Source organism: Prunus dulcis, chromosome 4 (assembly GCF_902201215.1).
Source record: "Prunus dulcis chromosome 4, ALMONDv2, whole genome shotgun sequence".
Classification (NCBI taxonomy): Eukaryota; Viridiplantae; Streptophyta; class Magnoliopsida; order Rosales; family Rosaceae; genus Prunus; species Prunus dulcis.
The window spans coordinates 8,814,665-8,832,246 of NC_047653.1; the positions used below are offsets into that span (position 1 = coordinate 8,814,665).

The 17,582-nt window shown below is 36.7% G+C and overlaps 5 protein-coding genes and 1 pseudogene across 5 annotated transcripts; 5 read left to right on the plus strand and 1 right to left on the minus strand.

Moving 5' to 3' along the window:
* The first annotated feature begins 3,278 nt into the window (after nt 1-3,278).
* On the plus strand, nt 3,279-3,764 carry LOC117625270. Its single transcript, XM_034356860.1, has one exon. The coding sequence runs from the start codon at nt 3,279-3,281 to the stop codon at nt 3,762-3,764; it is 486 nt and encodes a 161-aa protein (XP_034212751.1).
* Nucleotides 3,765-5,986: 2,222 nt separating this feature from the next.
* LOC117624816 (probable glutathione S-transferase parC) lies at nt 5,987-7,144 on the plus strand. Its single transcript, XM_034356276.1, has 2 exons — nt 5,987-6,367; nt 6,595-7,144. Exons 1-2 carry the CDS (start codon nt 6,050-6,052, stop codon nt 6,937-6,939), a joined length of 663 nt encoding a protein of 220 aa, XP_034212167.1. The 5' UTR covers nt 5,987-6,049; the 3' UTR covers nt 6,940-7,144.
* Nucleotides 7,145-10,111: 2,967 nt separating this feature from the next.
* LOC117625271 lies at nt 10,112-11,241 on the plus strand (annotated as a pseudogene).
* Nucleotides 11,242-11,911: 670 nt separating this feature from the next.
* LOC117626289 (probable glutathione S-transferase parC) lies at nt 11,912-12,907 on the plus strand. Its single transcript, XM_034357962.1, has 2 exons — nt 11,912-12,326; nt 12,407-12,907. The coding sequence occupies exons 1-2, from the start codon at nt 12,012-12,014 to the stop codon at nt 12,749-12,751; spliced, it is 660 nt and encodes a 219-aa protein (XP_034213853.1). The 5' UTR covers nt 11,912-12,011; the 3' UTR covers nt 12,752-12,907.
* Nucleotides 12,908-13,742: 835 nt separating this feature from the next.
* Nucleotides 13,743-14,558, plus strand: LOC117626294 (probable glutathione S-transferase). The gene is made up of 2 exons (XM_034357966.1): nt 13,743-14,141; nt 14,341-14,558. Exons 1-2 carry the CDS (start codon nt 13,824-13,826, stop codon nt 14,488-14,490), a joined length of 468 nt encoding a protein of 155 aa, XP_034213857.1. The 5' UTR covers nt 13,743-13,823; the 3' UTR covers nt 14,491-14,558.
* Nucleotides 14,559-14,832: 274 nt separating this feature from the next.
* On the minus strand, nt 14,833-15,910 carry LOC117626285 (probable glutathione S-transferase). The gene is made up of 2 exons (XM_034357960.1): nt 15,566-15,910; nt 14,833-15,383 (listed from the first exon to the last, which is right to left on the minus strand). The coding sequence occupies exons 1-2, from the start codon at nt 15,878-15,880 to the stop codon at nt 15,036-15,038; spliced, it is 663 nt and encodes a 220-aa protein (XP_034213851.1). The 5' UTR covers nt 15,881-15,910; the 3' UTR covers nt 14,833-15,035.
* Between the last annotated feature and the right edge of the window lie 1,672 nt (nt 15,911-17,582).

The window sequence follows — 17,582 nt, forward strand, 5'->3', positions numbered from 1 at the left end:
TATATATATACAGTCCTGATCTCTTGGATTCTTGTAGTCCAAGAGATTTATAGTCACTCACCGTTAGATGTAAATTCAACGGTTGACTTGAATCGGGTAATAATTATTTATGTCATATTGCATTTATATATATCATTTTGAACCATTGGATTAATATCCAACGGTGGGTGACCACAATCTCTTGGACTCCTGTGATCCAAGAGATCGGGACTGTATATATATAATGTACATGAACAACAAATGATATATATTGTTTAGTCTTTTTTTATTTTATAGAATGAATATATTATTCAGTCAAATTTTATTATTATTATTAGAAGATACCTGCCAAAAAATAAAAATAAAAGACTGGATGAACAACACCTCAGTTTCTATTCCGGTCAACACTTGGAGAGTATCCCGTCCTTACACTACTAAGAAATTGGGTAAAAACCACAATCCAAAAGCCACCAAAAAAAAAGAAAAAAAAAGGGGGGTGTGTTATGTCCTTTTTTTATTATTTTTTATATTGGTTACATATATGTAGTATTTGTATCATATGCAGAGAAGACACAATAGTTCTGTGTCTAATTTAAACAAAAAAAGAAAATTATTGTGCTTAATTAATTTAGGCACAACTTACGTGGCCTATAAAGAGCACAACTAGACAACTTTTGTGCCTAATGGTTATATATATATATATATATATATATATACTTTTTGTATAAAAAATAATATCGTTATTTATATAAAGCACGAATACTAAATTTTTGTGCCTTTGTATTGCACACAGTCCAAAGCATTGTGCCTATAGAGTACCAATATTGCAGTTGTGTCTCTTTAGGTTGCCCATACAGCACGAATAAGAAAAAATTGTGTCTCTTTAAGTCACTTTATGCCCCATAAACTAAGAAGTTGTGTTGGAATTTTAAAAAAAAAAATAGCCGTTTTGATTTATTTAATTATTTTGGCTGTTTTATGTTATTTATTATAGAGTTATAAATATTTAATTTTTAGGTTCTATTTCTATATTGAATGCCTTAATTTTCTAGTTTAATATGGTGAAGGTTATATATTATTGGATACCTATAAAATACCACTCCTCCTTCACATTTGAACAACACAATACACCATAAGAATATCACATACGACAATCATCACCGCAATCTAATTCTCTCCTTCTCTCTTTTTATATATATTCCCTACTTTCTATTGGCTTTTTATTGTTGTTGGGACTGTTTGTGTGTCTTGGGTTGCAATGATTTGTTTCAAGACTTGAAATGTTTGAGTGGCTTATTAGTGGGTTGATTGGAATCTCTTACATTCAACTGAGGGCCCGAAAGGAAAATTAAAAGCAAAAATTAAAAAATAAAAATCTTCAAATGTGTTTGGATTCATGAACACTATTATCTTTTAAAATACACCAATGAGAGAGTTAGATAAACAACTACAAGTCACCTGCATGTAATTGTACTATAAAATATAAGCCAGGCCAGGATGTTGCATTCTGCATGTAACCTTTTGGGTTTCCAGCTTTTTTGGAAATTTTTAAAAATAAATTTTTTTGAATAATGTAGTTGACATTGTTCTTTTTATTTATTTAATTAAATGATATTTTACTTTAATCTAATCTAAATTACGAGTAAGGAATTCGAACTCGAGTGAAATAAAGAGCACATTAGTCAATCTAGCTAATGCCATGTCTGGACTTGCCCTTCTTAAAACTCAATATAGAATAAAAGTAGAAAATCCTGCATGCCACAGAACATGTTGAAAATTCACCTGATATGGAACGGAGTTTGATGTATTCAGACTAATCTTTTATTCTTTCTTAATAGTTTTTAAAGGAGGTTTTGAGAATTTCTTAAAAAAATTTAAAGAAAAACACAATTATTTATTGTCAATATATGCCACTTCATATTGTCTAAATTTTCTGAGATATTTAGTCATATATTCATTCTTAGCACTAGCTAATAATATAGATAAACTCTACACCATCTAAAATCTATAAACAAATCCGAAAAAAAAAAAACCAAAACATGAGAGCTGGCCCTATTGAATTTAATTTTGATTATTAAATTACTTTGATACCCTATTGTGTGTTTTGGGTTTTTTTTAATGACGTTTTGGGGTTGAACTTGTTTTAAGAAATTGAAGGTAGTTTTGTAATTTATAAGAAGTTAAAAGACGTTTTGTTAGGTTGTAAATGAATTTTGGGTGTGTTTTTAAAATCCATTTTATATAGAGTTTTTAGTCCGAAAAGCATTGTTCATGCTCGACCTAAGCTTCAACAGCAGCAAAACTAGGGGTGGGCACTTAAACCGATGAACCTATGAATCAAGCTGAACCAAGATAAAAAGAATTGAAAAAAATCATGTTCACTAAATGAAATCAAATTTGACTCTCAAAAACCGAACCGAACTGAATCTATTTGACAAATTTCGATATCAGTTTTACCTTGGAAGAGCCAGTCCAAACTGAAGTGGCTTCCTGTCTATAAATCCAATTTGTTATGCCCTAATCCAAGAGGCCGACCGACTCTCCGATTACCCCAACCATTTCAGTGGCCCAACTCCAAAACCACCCACCTCTTTTTTTCTATATTTTCTTTTTCTTCCACCTTTTACCCACCACTTTCTTTCTCTACATGATCCTTTTGTCTTCTTCTTCTCTCTCCTCTCTCTCTCTCTCTCTCTCTCTCTCTCTCTCTCTCTCTCTCCCTCACGAGCACACTGTTGAAGAATATGACTCCCACATTGAAAACTTGACTAAATAAAATAAAATATATAATGAATAATTCCACTACTAATATAACCAAGACCTTTTGGTGATAAAATCTCACACCTACTGGGCTTTGTAGGTGGTTAAGTTAGGGACAATATCTGTGTTGTTGGTAGTGAGCCGATAGCCCATCTCTTTGAATTTAACATGGTATCAGAGTAGGAGAAAACCTAGCTCCTGTTTTTTTTTTTTTTTTTTCTCTTTACCGTCAAAAATCCCAGCTTCCTCCTTTGTTTCCGTTAGCTCTCTGCCATGGCTAATGACAAAGAAGTTGAAACTTCTTCCAAGGATGGAAACAAGTCTGATGTTTCCAACCCTCTTTTCATTCATCACTTTGACCATCCTGGCATGGTTCTTGTATCCAAACCGTTGAATGGAGACAATATGGGACATGGTGTCGCTCCATGCGAATCTCCTTGAGTGTCAAGAACAAACTTGGTTTTGTTAATGGCATTGTCAAGAAGCCCTAAAAGAAAACCGATCCTGATGAGTTCTCTCTTTGGCAACGTTGCAATGATATGATCATATCTTGGATCTTGAATTCCCTTGACCATGACATAGCTGATAGCGTCATCTACTCTGACACTGCTCACGATATATGGGAAGATTTGAAGGAGTGTCTCTCTCAAAGCAACGTTCCTCGAATTTTCCAGATCGAACGTGACATTGCCTCCCTTACTCAAGATCAAATGTCAGTTGCTGCTTATTACACAAGACTTAAGGGACTATGGGATGAGTTGGCATCATACAGTGATGTACCGACTTGTACCTGTGGTGCCATGAAAGATCACGCCGATGAGAGGAATAGAGTGATGCAATTTCTTATGGGTCTGAATGATTCATATGATGCTGCTCGTGGACAGATTATTCTTATGCAGCCACTACCATCCATACCCAACATCTATTCCTTAATTTCCCAAAAGGAGAAGCAACGACAACTGGGGACTCCTCGTACTACCTTGGAACCTGTTGCAATAGTTGTTTGCCAACACCGGGGATCTTAAATTCTAATCGCAAGCCTCTTCACTGCACTCACTGCGATCGGGATCATCACACAATTGATACCTGTTATAAACTTCATGGCTATCCTCCTGGGCATCGACTGCACAAATCCAACCGAAATAAGAAAGGCTCAAGTTCCTCTGCCAATCACGTGCAGAACAATCCCACTATGCAAGAATTGAAGTCTGCCATGCCCAACCTATCTGACAGTGAGTATCAGCAGATTCTTACCATGATGAATGATAAGAAAGAGCCACAAGCAAACTCTGCAGGTTTGTCATATTATCCTTTACCTTTACACCGCTGGCTGATTGATAGTGGCGCAACAGATCATATTACATCCACCTCACATTCTTTTACGTCCACAAATAACAACCCTTCCATTCCACCAGTTGTATTGCCTAGCGGTGAAAAGGCTTCTATTATTTCTGTTGGGAATGCTTCTCTCAACTCATCTCTTTCTTTAAACAATGTCTTGTATGTGCCTAGCTTCAAAGTTAATTTGATGTCAGTAAGCAAACTTACACAAGGACTTCATTGTTCCATCTCTTTTTTTCCTAATTGGTGCATTTTGCAGGACTTGGCTACGAGGAAGACGATTGGTCTGGGTAAACAGCAAGGAGGTCTTTACTACTTGGTTTTTTTGGCGTCAGACAAGCCTTCCCTCCTCCCACCATCTTGCAACCATGCTCATGCCTCAACTCACCTCTGGCACAGCCGTTTAGGCCATCCATCATCTTCTCGTTTACAATTTTTAGCTAAGAATGTTTTACATTTCCTTTTTTCAAATAATGCTTGCGAGGTTTGTCCCTTGGCAAAGCAAACTCGCTTACCTTTTAATTTAAGTTCTATTTCCTCTTCTAAACCATTCTCTCTTATTCATTGCGACATTTGGGGGCCACATAAAATTGCATCTTTTTCAGGGGCTCGTTATTTTCTAACTATTGTGGATGATTTTACTAGGTTCACTTGGTTATTTCTCATGCAAAATAAATCTGAAACACAGAACTTGCTTAAATCCTTTTTTGCCTTTGTCCAAACACAATTCAATACTCGGTCTCTCTGAATTTAACATGGTATCAGAGTGGGTTGATTGATTGGGCCTGAATTGGGCCTTTACCCTTACCCCAATATGTGGTGTTCACATGTTGGGCTTGAATATTTACCCTTATCCTTTACCCAATACGCGGTGCTCACGTATTGGACTTGAATTATTGACTCCGATGTGGTCTTGGCTCCATGTCTGACCCATTATGTGGTGATCCCACGTGAGGGGATGTGTTGAAGAATATGACTTCCACATTGGAAACTTGACTAAATAAAATACAATATATAATGAATAATTCCACTACTGATATAACCGAGGCCTTTTGTAATAAAACCTCACATCTATTAAATTTTGTAGGTGGTTAAGTTAGAGACAATATCGGTGTTGTTGATAGTGGGCCGATAGCCCGTCTCTCTGAATTTAACAACGCACATGCACACGTGCAGATGTGAGGTCAGATAGATCTTGAAGATCTTCATGCATCATATCTGAAGATTGGTTGGAACTGAAACTAACCGATCTTGAACATTTCTAATTTAGTTTGGGTGTTATAGCACGTTAGTGAAATCTGAATCCCAACTGGACCATATGTATTCTTCTTACTACTCTATCTAGATCACCGACTCAATAATTTGTCACCATATTATATTATGCACATAAGCGACAAATTATATATTTTGTTTAGTCTTTTTTTAATAGAATGAATATTTTATTTCGTCAGATTTTATTATTATTAGAAGAATAGACAAGATACCTGTCACAAAATAAAAATAAAAGAGTGGATGAACAATTTGAATATTTTATTTCCGTTTCAGTCAACACTTAGCGAGTATCCCGTCCTCGGTGACCTCCACCCAGAAAGAGCCGAACAAATAATGCTTATTTATCCTATCAGATAACCTAATCTAACCACTATAATTAAGCTCATGAGCAACAAGTGAAAATAACCGCAACCAACCACAAATAAGTATCAAACTCATGACAAATAAGAGCGTCAAACTTGTATTAATACGAGTTTGATTCCCATTTGACAATTAAACATAACTTAGAAAATAAAAAACCATTAGGTATGGTATGTAACAACTGTTAAATTCACTAAAAAACCAAAATGAAAAATTGTATATATATATATATGTATATGCCTAGCACATTGCATACAGCCTGCCTGAGCACCATATAGCCTTTTGTTTTCTGAGTCTGAGTTATAACAAGCAAGCAGCTAGCTAGCTTGTGTGTATAATGGCGGACGAGGTTGTTCTTTTGGACTTCTGGCCAAGCATGTTTGGGATGAGGGTGAGAGTTGCGCTGGCTGAGAAGGGTGTCAAGTATGAGTACAGAGAGGAGGATTTGCTGAACAACAAGAGCCCACTACTTCTGCAGATGAACCCGGTTCACAAGAAAATCCCGGTTCTAATCCACAACGGCAAACCGGTCTGCGAGTCAGCCAACATTGTGCAATACATTGATGAGGCTTGGAAGGACAAAGCTCCTTTGCTTCCCTCTGATCCTTACCAGAGAGCTCTGGCCAGGTTTTGGGTTGATTACATTGATAAGAATGTAAGTTCTTTGGCCTTAATTTTGTCTAATTAATTAATTAATTTAGTATACATATTTTGTGAACTTTCAATCTAATATGACATGAGACGAGATCTTGTTAGTTCAATGTTCAATAACAAGATTTCAGCTGATCAATAGTTCAAATTCACAATTTATTGCGTAACCTAACGTGCTAGTGCACACAAAAGAAAATTAAAATTGTTTGATGCAATATTATTGTGTTGCAGTTATACGAGGCTGGGAAGAATATATGGGCCACAAAAGGAGAAGAACAAGAGGCAGCCAAGAATAAATTGATTGAAATCCTTAAGCTGTTGGAAGGGCAGCTTGGAGACAATTCTTTTTTTGGGGGTGAGATATTTGGGTTCTTGGACGTTGCCCTAGTCACATTCTACTGCTGGTTTTTTTCCTATGAGACATGTGGGAACTTTAGCATAGAGGCAGAGTGCCCTAAACTGATTGAATGGGCCAAGAGGTGCATGCAGAAGGAGAGTGTGGCCAAATCTCTTGCTGACCCAAAAAAGGTGTATGAGTTTACTCTTCTGCTGAAGAAGACATTTGGTAAGGAATAGAGCAAGAAAAATTGAGATGTGTTCTCAGTTGTGTTGTACTTCTGTTTGTTCTCTTTCTTTCAGCTTGTGTTCTTAGTATGTATGAGATTCTGGTGAACACTTTTGGTGTGTCTACAGAACTCAAAAGGATGTGTATCAAGACAAACACTCTGATGTGTCTGTCAATGTCTGATTATGAATAAGAAGGGGTGTCTTCTAAACTAAATATTTTTCGCTACTTGTATGTATTATTTTTGTGTTCCATGGCCATGTGAAAAAGTAGAGAGAGTTTTTGGGATTGGAGTGCCTGATCATTTTAGGGGAAGAGCTTCAGCCATCAAATTAGGGAAGGCTGGGAGATATATTGTGCGAAAGTGTGAAGTATGAGACTAATATCAAGCAAAGGGAAAATATGACAACTAGAATTAAACCGGTGAAACTATGAATCAAGCCCAACCAAGATAAAAAGAACTGAGAAAATCATGTTGACTAAATGAAGTCAAATTTGGGTCTCAAAAACCGTACTGAACTGAACCGATTCAACTAGTTTCAATATCAGTTTTACCTTGGAAGAGCCCGTCCAAACTGGAGTGGCTGTTTTATGTTTTTTTTTTTTTTTACTTTCTATAAATCCAATTTGTTATGTCCTAATTGAAGAGCCCGGCCGACTCTCCTATTACCCCAACCATTTCAGTGTCCCAACTCCAAAACCACTCACCTTATTTTTTCTATCTTTTCTTTTTCTTCTACCTTTTCTCCACCACTTTCTTTCTCTATGTGATCCTTTTGTCTTCTTCTTCTTTTTTCTTTTCTTTCTTCCTCCTCTTTCTCTCTCTCCTATGTTTCTCTCTTCCTCACGAGTCACGAGAACACACACAGACGCACACGTGCAGAGGTGAGGTCGGATTTGATAGGTCTTGAAGATCTTCATGCATCATATCTGAAGATCATATATGTAATGCACATGAGCATCAAATTATATATTTTGTTTAGGTTTTTTTTTATAGAATGAATATTTTATTTAGTCAAATTTTATTATTATTATTAGAAGACACCTGCCAAAAAATATAAATAAAAGACTGGATGAACAATACCTCAGTTTCCGTTCCAGTCAACACTTGGCGAGTGTCCCGTCCTCGCACTACTAAAAAATTGGGTAAAAACCATAATTCAAAGGCCACAAAAAAAAGGGTAATGTCGTTTATTTTTGTTTTTATATTGGACACATATATACAGTATTTGTATTATATGCAGATAAGACACAATAGTTTTGTGTTCAAAAGAAAATTATTGTGCTTAATTAATTTAGGCACAATTTTTCATGGCCTATAGAGAGCACAAATAGACAAGTTTTGTGCCTAATGGATATATATATACTTTTTGTATAAAAAAAATCTTGTTACCTATATAAAGCACAAATATTAAATTTGTGTGCCTTTGTATTGCACACATTCCAAAGTATGGTGCCTATAGAGCACAAATACGAAAAAATTGTGTCTCTTTGAGTCACATCATGTCCCATAAACTAAGAAGTTGTGTTGGAATTTTAAAAATGTTTTAAAAATTTAACCGTTTTGATTTATTTAATTATTTTGGATGTTTTATGTTATTTATGGTGGGGGTTATAAATATTTAATTTTTAGGTTTTATTTTTATATTGAATGCTTTAATTTTCTAGTTTAATGTGTTGAATGTTACATGTTATTAGATGCCTATAAAAGACCACTCCTCCTTCACATTTGAACTACCACAATACACCATTAGAATATCACATACCACAATCTAATTCTCTCTTTCTCTACTTTTATATATATTCTCTACTTTCTATTAGTATTTTTGGGCAATGGTTATGTGAATTGGAAATATATCCATCTGTGAACATGCTCATAGCAGATCTTGAGCTCGTGTATTAGGGTTGTATCTTGCAGTCTTGTCGACCGTCAGTACCTGCACGTAAGGAGGCTACAAAGGCTTTAGGTTTGCGTCTTTAACGCGCTTCACCGTACCAAACTCATCTTCTTACTTATAATTTATTTTGCTTTTAATTACCTATCAATTTGTTTTTCTTCAGTTTCATTGTACCTTAGTAGCTTTCCAATTTGTTTATATGTTATTTATAATATAAAGATTTTTCTATTTGGCTTTATAGAAAGAGAAAAATTATAATTTTTATAACAAGTTGAATATATAGGCCACATTTATATCTTTCGTGCCTAAACATTTTGTTTTGCACACATATTATAGTTTATATAAAATGGTCAAATGTACACCATTTCCATTTTCAAACAAAATTCTTGATTTTCGTGCTTTTAGTATATATTTTTTAAGAAGTTTTTGTGGAAATGCCAAATTTTTTTTTAATTAATATGCTAAATAACTTTTGGACACCCTTACAACGATTTTGTGCTTAATATTATATTTTAAAAAAAGTATAACAAAGTGCTCAGTTCTATTAACCCCTCAATAATAATTTTCATGACTAATTGTTTAAAACAGTTAGATATTAAAGGCATGGAAAACTTTAAACCGTGCCTAAAGCTCTCGCTCCTCGCTCGCGCGCGCGCGCGCTCTCTCTCTCTCTCTCTCTCTGCATCTGGGATGAGTCCAAATGATGGTTTGATTTTTTTATTTTTATTTTTTGGATTTCTGGATCGATCTTTGTTTGATTTGGTGTATTGTTTTTAAATTGTCTCCTGCATATTGATTTTGCCTTGGGTTTCCTTACTCTCTGCTTCCTAGCTCTCTCATACCAAATAACATGACAGAACCAATCCTTACAACAACAAAAAATGACAGAACCAAAATAATAAACTGTACTAGTTTCAGGTTACAACCATCCTTCAGACTTCAGACCCTTGGTTTGATATTCTTTTGGAAGAAGAAAGATGTGGTTTTGATATTCCTGGATGGGAAACAGATTTTGATTTGAGTCCGGATTTTTTTTTGTTCTGTGTTTAGGCTTCTGTCAAGGTTTCGATGTTGGATGTATATTTTCTCTGGTACTCCGTGAAATTCTAGTTAGTTATCCTTATTGTTATACAACTTATCTTTACTATTTTTTGTATTGTTTCACATTATGTTTTAGTGCTTTAACTTGTAAATTTGATTAATAAACATATTTGAATTTTGACAAAGATCAGTTTTTGTGCTTTACAAAGGTGGACATTAACGACAAATTTGTGACCTATAACCAATGGAAACTGCTAAAGAGGGAACCGACAATTTAAAAGTGGCTGCAGGGTGGTTATTGGCATAGAGCACAAATATCTATGGTTTTTTTTCATTAAAGAGCACTAATAAAAATTGTGTCCAACCCAATCATTGTACTAGTGTCGGTAACCCGCACCCAGAAAGAGCCCAGCAAACAGTGCTTATTTATCCTATCAGACCAAGTGAATCACAAATAAGTATCGAATTCACGATAAATAAGAATATCGAACTTATATTTATACGAGTTTGATTCCCATTCAACAATTAAATATAATTTAGAAAATAGAAAACCATTTAGGTATGGTATGTAACAACTGTTAAATTCACAATACCAAAATGAAAATTTGTATATATATATGTCTTGCACATTGCGTACGGCCTGCCTGAGCACTATATAATATAGCCTTTTGTTTTCTGAGTCTCTGAGTTTTAGCAAGCAGCTAGCTAGCTTGTGTGTATAATGGCTTTTGGACTTCTGGCCAAGCATGTTTGGGATGAGGGTGAGAGTTTCGCTGGATGAGAAGGGTGTCAAGTATGAGTACAGAGAGGAGGATTTGCTCAACAAGAGCCCACCACTTCTACAGCTGAACCCGGTTCACAAGAAAATTCCGGTTCTCATCCCCAACGGAAAACCGGTCTGCGAGTCAACCAACATTGTGCAGTACATTGATGAGGCTTGGAAGGACAAAGCTCCTTTGCTTCCCTCTGATCCTTACCAGAGAGCTCAGGCCAGGTTTTGGGTTGATTACATTGATAAGAATGTAAGTTCTTTTGCCTTAATTTTGTCTAATTAATTAATTTAGTATATATATTTTGTGAACTTTCAATTTAATATATGACATGAGACGCGATCTTGTTAATGTTCAATAACAAGATTTCAGCTGATCAATAGTTCAGATTCACAATTTCTTGCGTAACCTAACGTGCTAGTGCACACAAAAGAAAATTAAAATTATTTGATGCAATATTTTTGTGATGCAGTTATACGAGGCCGGGAAGAATATATGGGCCACAAAAGGAGAACAAGAGGCAGCCAAGAAGAAATTGATTGAAATCCTAAAGCTGTTGGAAGGGCAGCTTGGATACAATGCTTATTTTGGGGGTGAGATATGAAATTCTGGTGCCTCTTGAGTTACAATACTTATGTTGGAAGTTCTTTTGTCTTGATACACATCCTTTTGGTGTGTCTACGTAACTCAAAAGGATGTGTATCAAGACAAACACTTTGATGTGTCTGTCAATGTCTGATCATTAATTTTAGGGAAAGAGCTTCAGCCATCAAATTAATTTTAGGCTCTAGGAGATGATATTGTGCGAAAGTTCAGTATGAGACTAATATCAAGCGAAGGTAAAATATGAACAATATAAGCCACTAAAATCAAGTGGGCAAAGTGGGCCCTTAGAGTGAGTGGCTTGCAATTTAAGCTCAAAAACAACAGATCCAAGAGTATAAGAGGAATGAATAGACCAAATTACCCTAACAACATGTGTAACGTACCACATGGCTGAATTTTGATAAATTTTTCAATGGTACCTGTCACGATATTACGTGGTTGGTATGACGAGTTTTTATATTCATTACATAATAAATGAGTGGTTTATTGGTAGAAGATATACTTGAATAGAATAAGCCTCGCATCATGGAATATTCCACATGTAGCCTCGAAAGCACTGACATCTTCCAGACGCTTTGGTTGCAAAATACAACACGGTCAAGCAAACGACCTACACCACATCACACCCCCTCCCAAAATCAGCCACGACAATTTTTAAGCACATGCAAACATATCAAACACCTTTATATATCCTCTTCTCGGCTCAGTGTAGTAGTGTCACGCTAGAGCTAGAGATAGAGCTAGAAGAATCTTGTTTCTGTGTCAACAATGGCGGACGAGGTTATTCTTTTGGACTTCTGGGCAAGCATGTTTGGGATGAGAGCCAGAGTGGCGCTGGCTGAGAAGGGTGTCAAGTATGAGTACAGAGAGGAGGACTTGAGGAACAAGAGCCCACTGCTTCTGCAGATGAACCCGGTTCACAAGAAGATCCCGGTTCTCATCCACAACGGCAAACCGGTTTGCGAGTCTCTCATCATTGTGCAGTATGTTGATGAGGTTTGGAGGGACAAAGCTCCTCTGCTTCCCTCTGATCCTTACCTGAGAGCTCGCTCCAGGTTCTGGGCTGATTTCATTGATAAGAAGGTAAGTAGCTTGGAAACATTTTAACTAATCCCAATTGAATTCTCTAGCAATTTCTGATGGAATGATTCTTAAAATTGCAGCTATATGATGCTGGAAGGATAATATGGGCCACAAAAGGGGAGGAACAAGAGGCAGGCAAGAAGGAGTTCATTGAAGTCCTTAAGCAGTTGGAAGGAGAGCTTGGAAACAAGCCTTATTTTGAGGGTGAGAGTTTTGGGTTCCTGGACATTGCTCTCATCACATTCTACAGCTGGTTCTATGCATTTGAGACTTGTGGAAACTTCAGCACAGAGGCAGAGTGTCCCAAGCTGATTGCATGGGCCAAGAGGTGCATGCAGAAGGAGAGTGTGTCCAAAACTCTTCCTGACAACAAGAAGATCTATGAGTTTGTTCTTGGTATGAAGAAGATGTTTGGTGTGGAATAGAATGAGAAAATAGGCTTTAATTCTAGTTTTCTTTCCTTTCAGGGCCTTTTTTTTTCCTGGTTAGACACTTTGGTGTGTCTTCTGAATGTCATGTCAAAAGGGTATGTTTGTATTATAACAATAATAAAATAGACACTTTGATGTGTCTTTGCTCTACTTTAGTTCTCTCTTCCTTCCATTTTAAGATGTATTTTTTTTTCTCAATCTAAAAAATAGGAGCTGCTTCCCGACGGAAGTGTAGTCTAGGAAAAAAGGCCTTGATTTGTTGATGAGTACGCACTAGCATTTTGATAGTGTGTGTGTGTAAAGTGAAGATATTCCACTTATGTTCAAATGACATTTTGATAATGTGTGTATGAAGTATGTGTGTATGAAGTGAAGATATCCCACTTGTTTTGTAATTTAAATTAACGTTTGTATATATATATATATATATATATATATATATATACACTTTAAACACTTGAAAGCCCAGAAGAAAAACTCCCACATGACAAAAACAAGGTGATCCACGGCATAAGCACTTTCTCAAGCAAACCCTGCAGCTCCAATCTTGAAGATATTTATCCTTCAACATAATACTTTCATGACAAGTGGGTGCTCAAGACGGCTTTACCAGTGATAAAACTTATTTAATTAGAAGCTTTAAATGTGATTAGCACTTAGTTCTGAAGGCATTTCGAGTTAAATAATACTATTGTTAACCACTTCTTTAATACAAGTAGTCAATAATGTGGTTAATAAATGTGGTCTACTTCACCTTGAGTTATATTCAAAGTGCATGGTTCTCTGATCTCTTCATATAAAATATTTTGGGAGAGAGCCCACAATCACAAAGGACGAAAGCAATGACAATTTCTGGCACTTGCTAATCACTTTGATTAATTGCTAATTAACATCAACCACTGCATCACAGATAATCTTCAAACAAATGTCAATATATAAAACGTTACACTTCAATTACAGCCTCAGCAGTAGAATTAAGTGCTGCATTCTTTTCTTGTTCATCAGTCAGTCTTGGAGTTTACCAAGAAGCTAAGCTGAGCTGCAAGAAGAAGTTTGTGCGCCAACAATGGCGGACGAGGAGGTTGTTGTTTTGGGGTTCTGGCCAAGCACGTATGGGACGAGGGCAACGATAGCTCTGGACGAGAAGGGTGTCAAGTATGAGTACAGAGAGGAGGACTTGAGTAACAAGAGCTCACTGCTTCTGCAGATGAACCCGGTTCACAAGAAGATCCCGGTTCTCATCCACAACGGTAAACCGGTCTGTGAGTCCCTCATCATTGTGCAGTATGTTGATGAGATTTGGAGGGATAAAGCTCCTCTGCTTCCCTCTGATCCTTACCAGAGAGCTCGTGTCAGATTCTGGGCTGATTTCATTGATAAGAAGGTAGTAATTAACATATGCAACATGTTGCCGTCTGAGAGACAACACAGAACAACACTAATTTTTGTGTGTATATTCTTCTTCTTTTATTTTGGTAGAATTTTTTATTAAAAAGAAAAAGAAAACAATAAAGCAGCCAAACAGGAATTTTCTCTTGATGCTTCTTTTCTTTTAATTTTTTTGTATTTTTGGAAAATTGTAGGTATTTGATGCTGGGAAGAAATTATGGAGCACAAAAGGAGAAGAACATGAATCAGCCAAGAAGGAATTCATCGAAATCCTTACGCAGTTGGAAGGAGAGATTGGAGACAAGACAAGCCTTATTTTGGGGGTGACAGGTTTGGGTTCCTAGACATTGCTCTCATCACATTCTACAGCTGGTTTTATGCATTTGAGACCTTTGGAAACTTCAGATTAGAGGCAGAGTGCCCCAAGCTGATTGAATGGGCCAAAAGATGCACGCACCGGGAGAGTGTATCGAAATCTCTGGCCGACCCTAAGAAGGTGTATGAGTTTCTTCTTGGTAGGATAGCGGGATAGAATAGGCTGCTAGCCAGCATATTATCACCATAGGAGGTCCTGCAATCAAATGTTAGGCTGTGTTTCTTCTGTTTTTTCTTTTTCCTTTCAGCTTTGTTTTTCCAGTGAGAGATCCTTTGGTTTTGCGTCTAAATTATGTTTTTTTAGCTGCTTGTTGATATTTGAATGGCTCAAAATCCTTTGATATAAAAAGTTCACAGCAATTTGATAATTTGACTACACAACCATATACAACAAAGCTCCCCCATATACTGTAGCGGGATTGGTCAAGTGCCGCCTTATTGCAAATATAAAGAACACGAAACACAGGTTGAAACTTGAGACTCAGAAAAAGCACAAGCTCAAGTGCCCATGCATCTACTGATCAATCCCCCTCGCTTTCATGCGCTGCAGAAAAAAGTCATAGATCGCTTTCTGGTCAGCAAGAGACTTGGACACACTCTCCTTCTGCATGCACCTCTTTGCCCATGCATAAAACTTTGGCTGCTCTGCCTCTATACTGAAGTTGCCAAGTTTCTCATACGCATAAAACCAGCTATAGAACGGAATAAGAGCCACATCGACGAACCCGAGGGTCTCACCCCCAAAGTAAGGCTTGTCTCCAAGCTTCTCTTCCAACAATCCAATGCACTCAAGGAACTCTTTCTTAGCTGCTTCCTGTTCTTCTCCTTTGGTTGACCGTAGCACCTTCCCAATCTCATACACCTGCATTTAACATCACCAAAATTGCAGAAAATTTTATGGTTAAACAGGAGGTCAAAGACCCTTTATCCATTTCGAGATTTTCACAGTAATTCTTTAGAACTCCATGTAAAGGTTCTATACTAATATTTTTCATGTTGATATAGGACTTATGGTAAAAAATTAGTAAGTTAGTAAAATGATACCTTCTTGTCAACGAAGTCAGCCCAGAACCTGGCTTGGGCTCTAAGGTAAGGATCAGAGGGCAACAGAGGAGTTTTATCCTTCCAAACCTCATCAATGTACTCAAGGGCAACTAGGGACTCGGAAACCGGTTTGCCATTGTGAATGAGAACCGGGATCTTCTTGTGAACCGGGTTCGACTGGAGCAACAGTGCACTCTTGTTACTCAAGTCCTCCTCTTTGTACTCGTACTGAATGCCCTTCTCAGCCAGTGCAACTCTCACCCTCATGCCAAATGGGCTTGGCCAGAAGTCCAACAACAACACCTCATCCGCCATTGAAGACTCAAATTTGAACTTAGCTTAATTAAGATATGGAGCTGTGGAGGGAGGTGATGTGTGTCAGTGTGAGTATTTATGGACAGACATTCAAAGCAGCAGCAATCAGATTACGTCATTGCATGCGTTCGATATCTAATCTTTATTGTTTTCCTTTTCATTGAATACTGTTCCTAATAATATAATTGAGAAAATAGGACTAACGTATGGATTTTATTAATTTTTTTTTTTTTTGGGTCAAGGACCTCATTGGTTTTAGGTAGACGAACTTGAACACGCAACACAAATACCAAAGAATAAACGGAAAATATACAATTTTTAATGACTTTTTAGGCATATAAAATATTTGAAGGAGATAAGCGATAGCTTTTTTTCTTTTCTTTTTTGGGTCAAGGGAGCCTGCACAGAATATATCAGAATGCAGTTGACAAGAAAACATTTAGTAGAAGTTGACAACTTGATAATTTGACTACAGGCAAACCACCAAAAACATATGACCAGAGAGTTTGACGGAAACAAGTCCATTTGTTTTTGTATTGTTTTTTATTTTATGTGTTTCGATGGCAACGGGTCGGGTAAGGGCCGGGTATGACAGTACCATTCCCGTCTCTGAATTCATCCCCGTTTAATAGGTTTTGGGGAATCTCCATCCCCGTTCTTATCGGGAGACTATTTCTCATACCCGCACCGAATTTCTGAATTTGTTTGCATAAAAAATATTTATCATACATTTTAACATTAATTTCATATTAAATTATCATTCAACACATTCAAATTAACTATAAAGTTTAACTCAACTATTCAAAATCACATCAATATGAAATTCCAAAGAAGATTAAGAAGAATTAGGAGAGGGAGGTTAACTTAGGGTTAAACATAAATATTATAATTATATATGTATTTATTTAAATATAAACATATATATTTTCTGGTCGGGTTCGGGGATGGGGACACCAATAACATCCCCTCCTCATATCCGTAGGAGATTTTTCAAGTTCGGAAATCCCCGTACCCGATATCCGTTTGGTCCCGAAATCTCTCCCATTAGGATCGGGGACCCGACTGAGACCCGTCCCCGTGGGAATTTTTGCCATCCCTAGTTTCGATAAACTGAATAGTCATGGGGGAGCTGGAAGCCCTATAAGCTTCGCAGAAACAGTGTTTTTTTTTTTTTTTTGGGTGAGTGATAATTCTCTGCAGGAAGGAAGTAGGATTAAAAATAACATTTTAACTAATCCCATTGAATTGTCTAGCAATTTTTTTATGCAAATTTTCTTAAATTTGGGGAGGAATTTATCGAAGTCCTGAAGCAGTTGGAAGGAGCGCTTGGAAACAAATTAACCTTTACTTTGAGGGTGAGAGTTTTGGGTTCCTGGACATTTCCCTTATCACATTCTACAGCTTGGTTCTATGAATTTGAGACCTGTGGAAAGTTCAGCATAGAGGCAGAGAGTCCCAAGCTGATTGCATGGGCCAAGAGGTGCATGCAGAAGGACAGTGTGTGCAAAACACTTCCTGACCATAAAAGGTGTATGAGTCTGTTATTGGCATGAAGAAGATGTTTGGTATGGAGCAGAAGAAGAAAATAGGGTTCTAGCATATTAATTATCACACAATGTTAATTAGAGAGTCTGCAATGAAGTCATAGGCTGTTCTAGTTTTCTTTCCTTTCAGCTTCATTTTTTTTTTCTCAATCTAATAA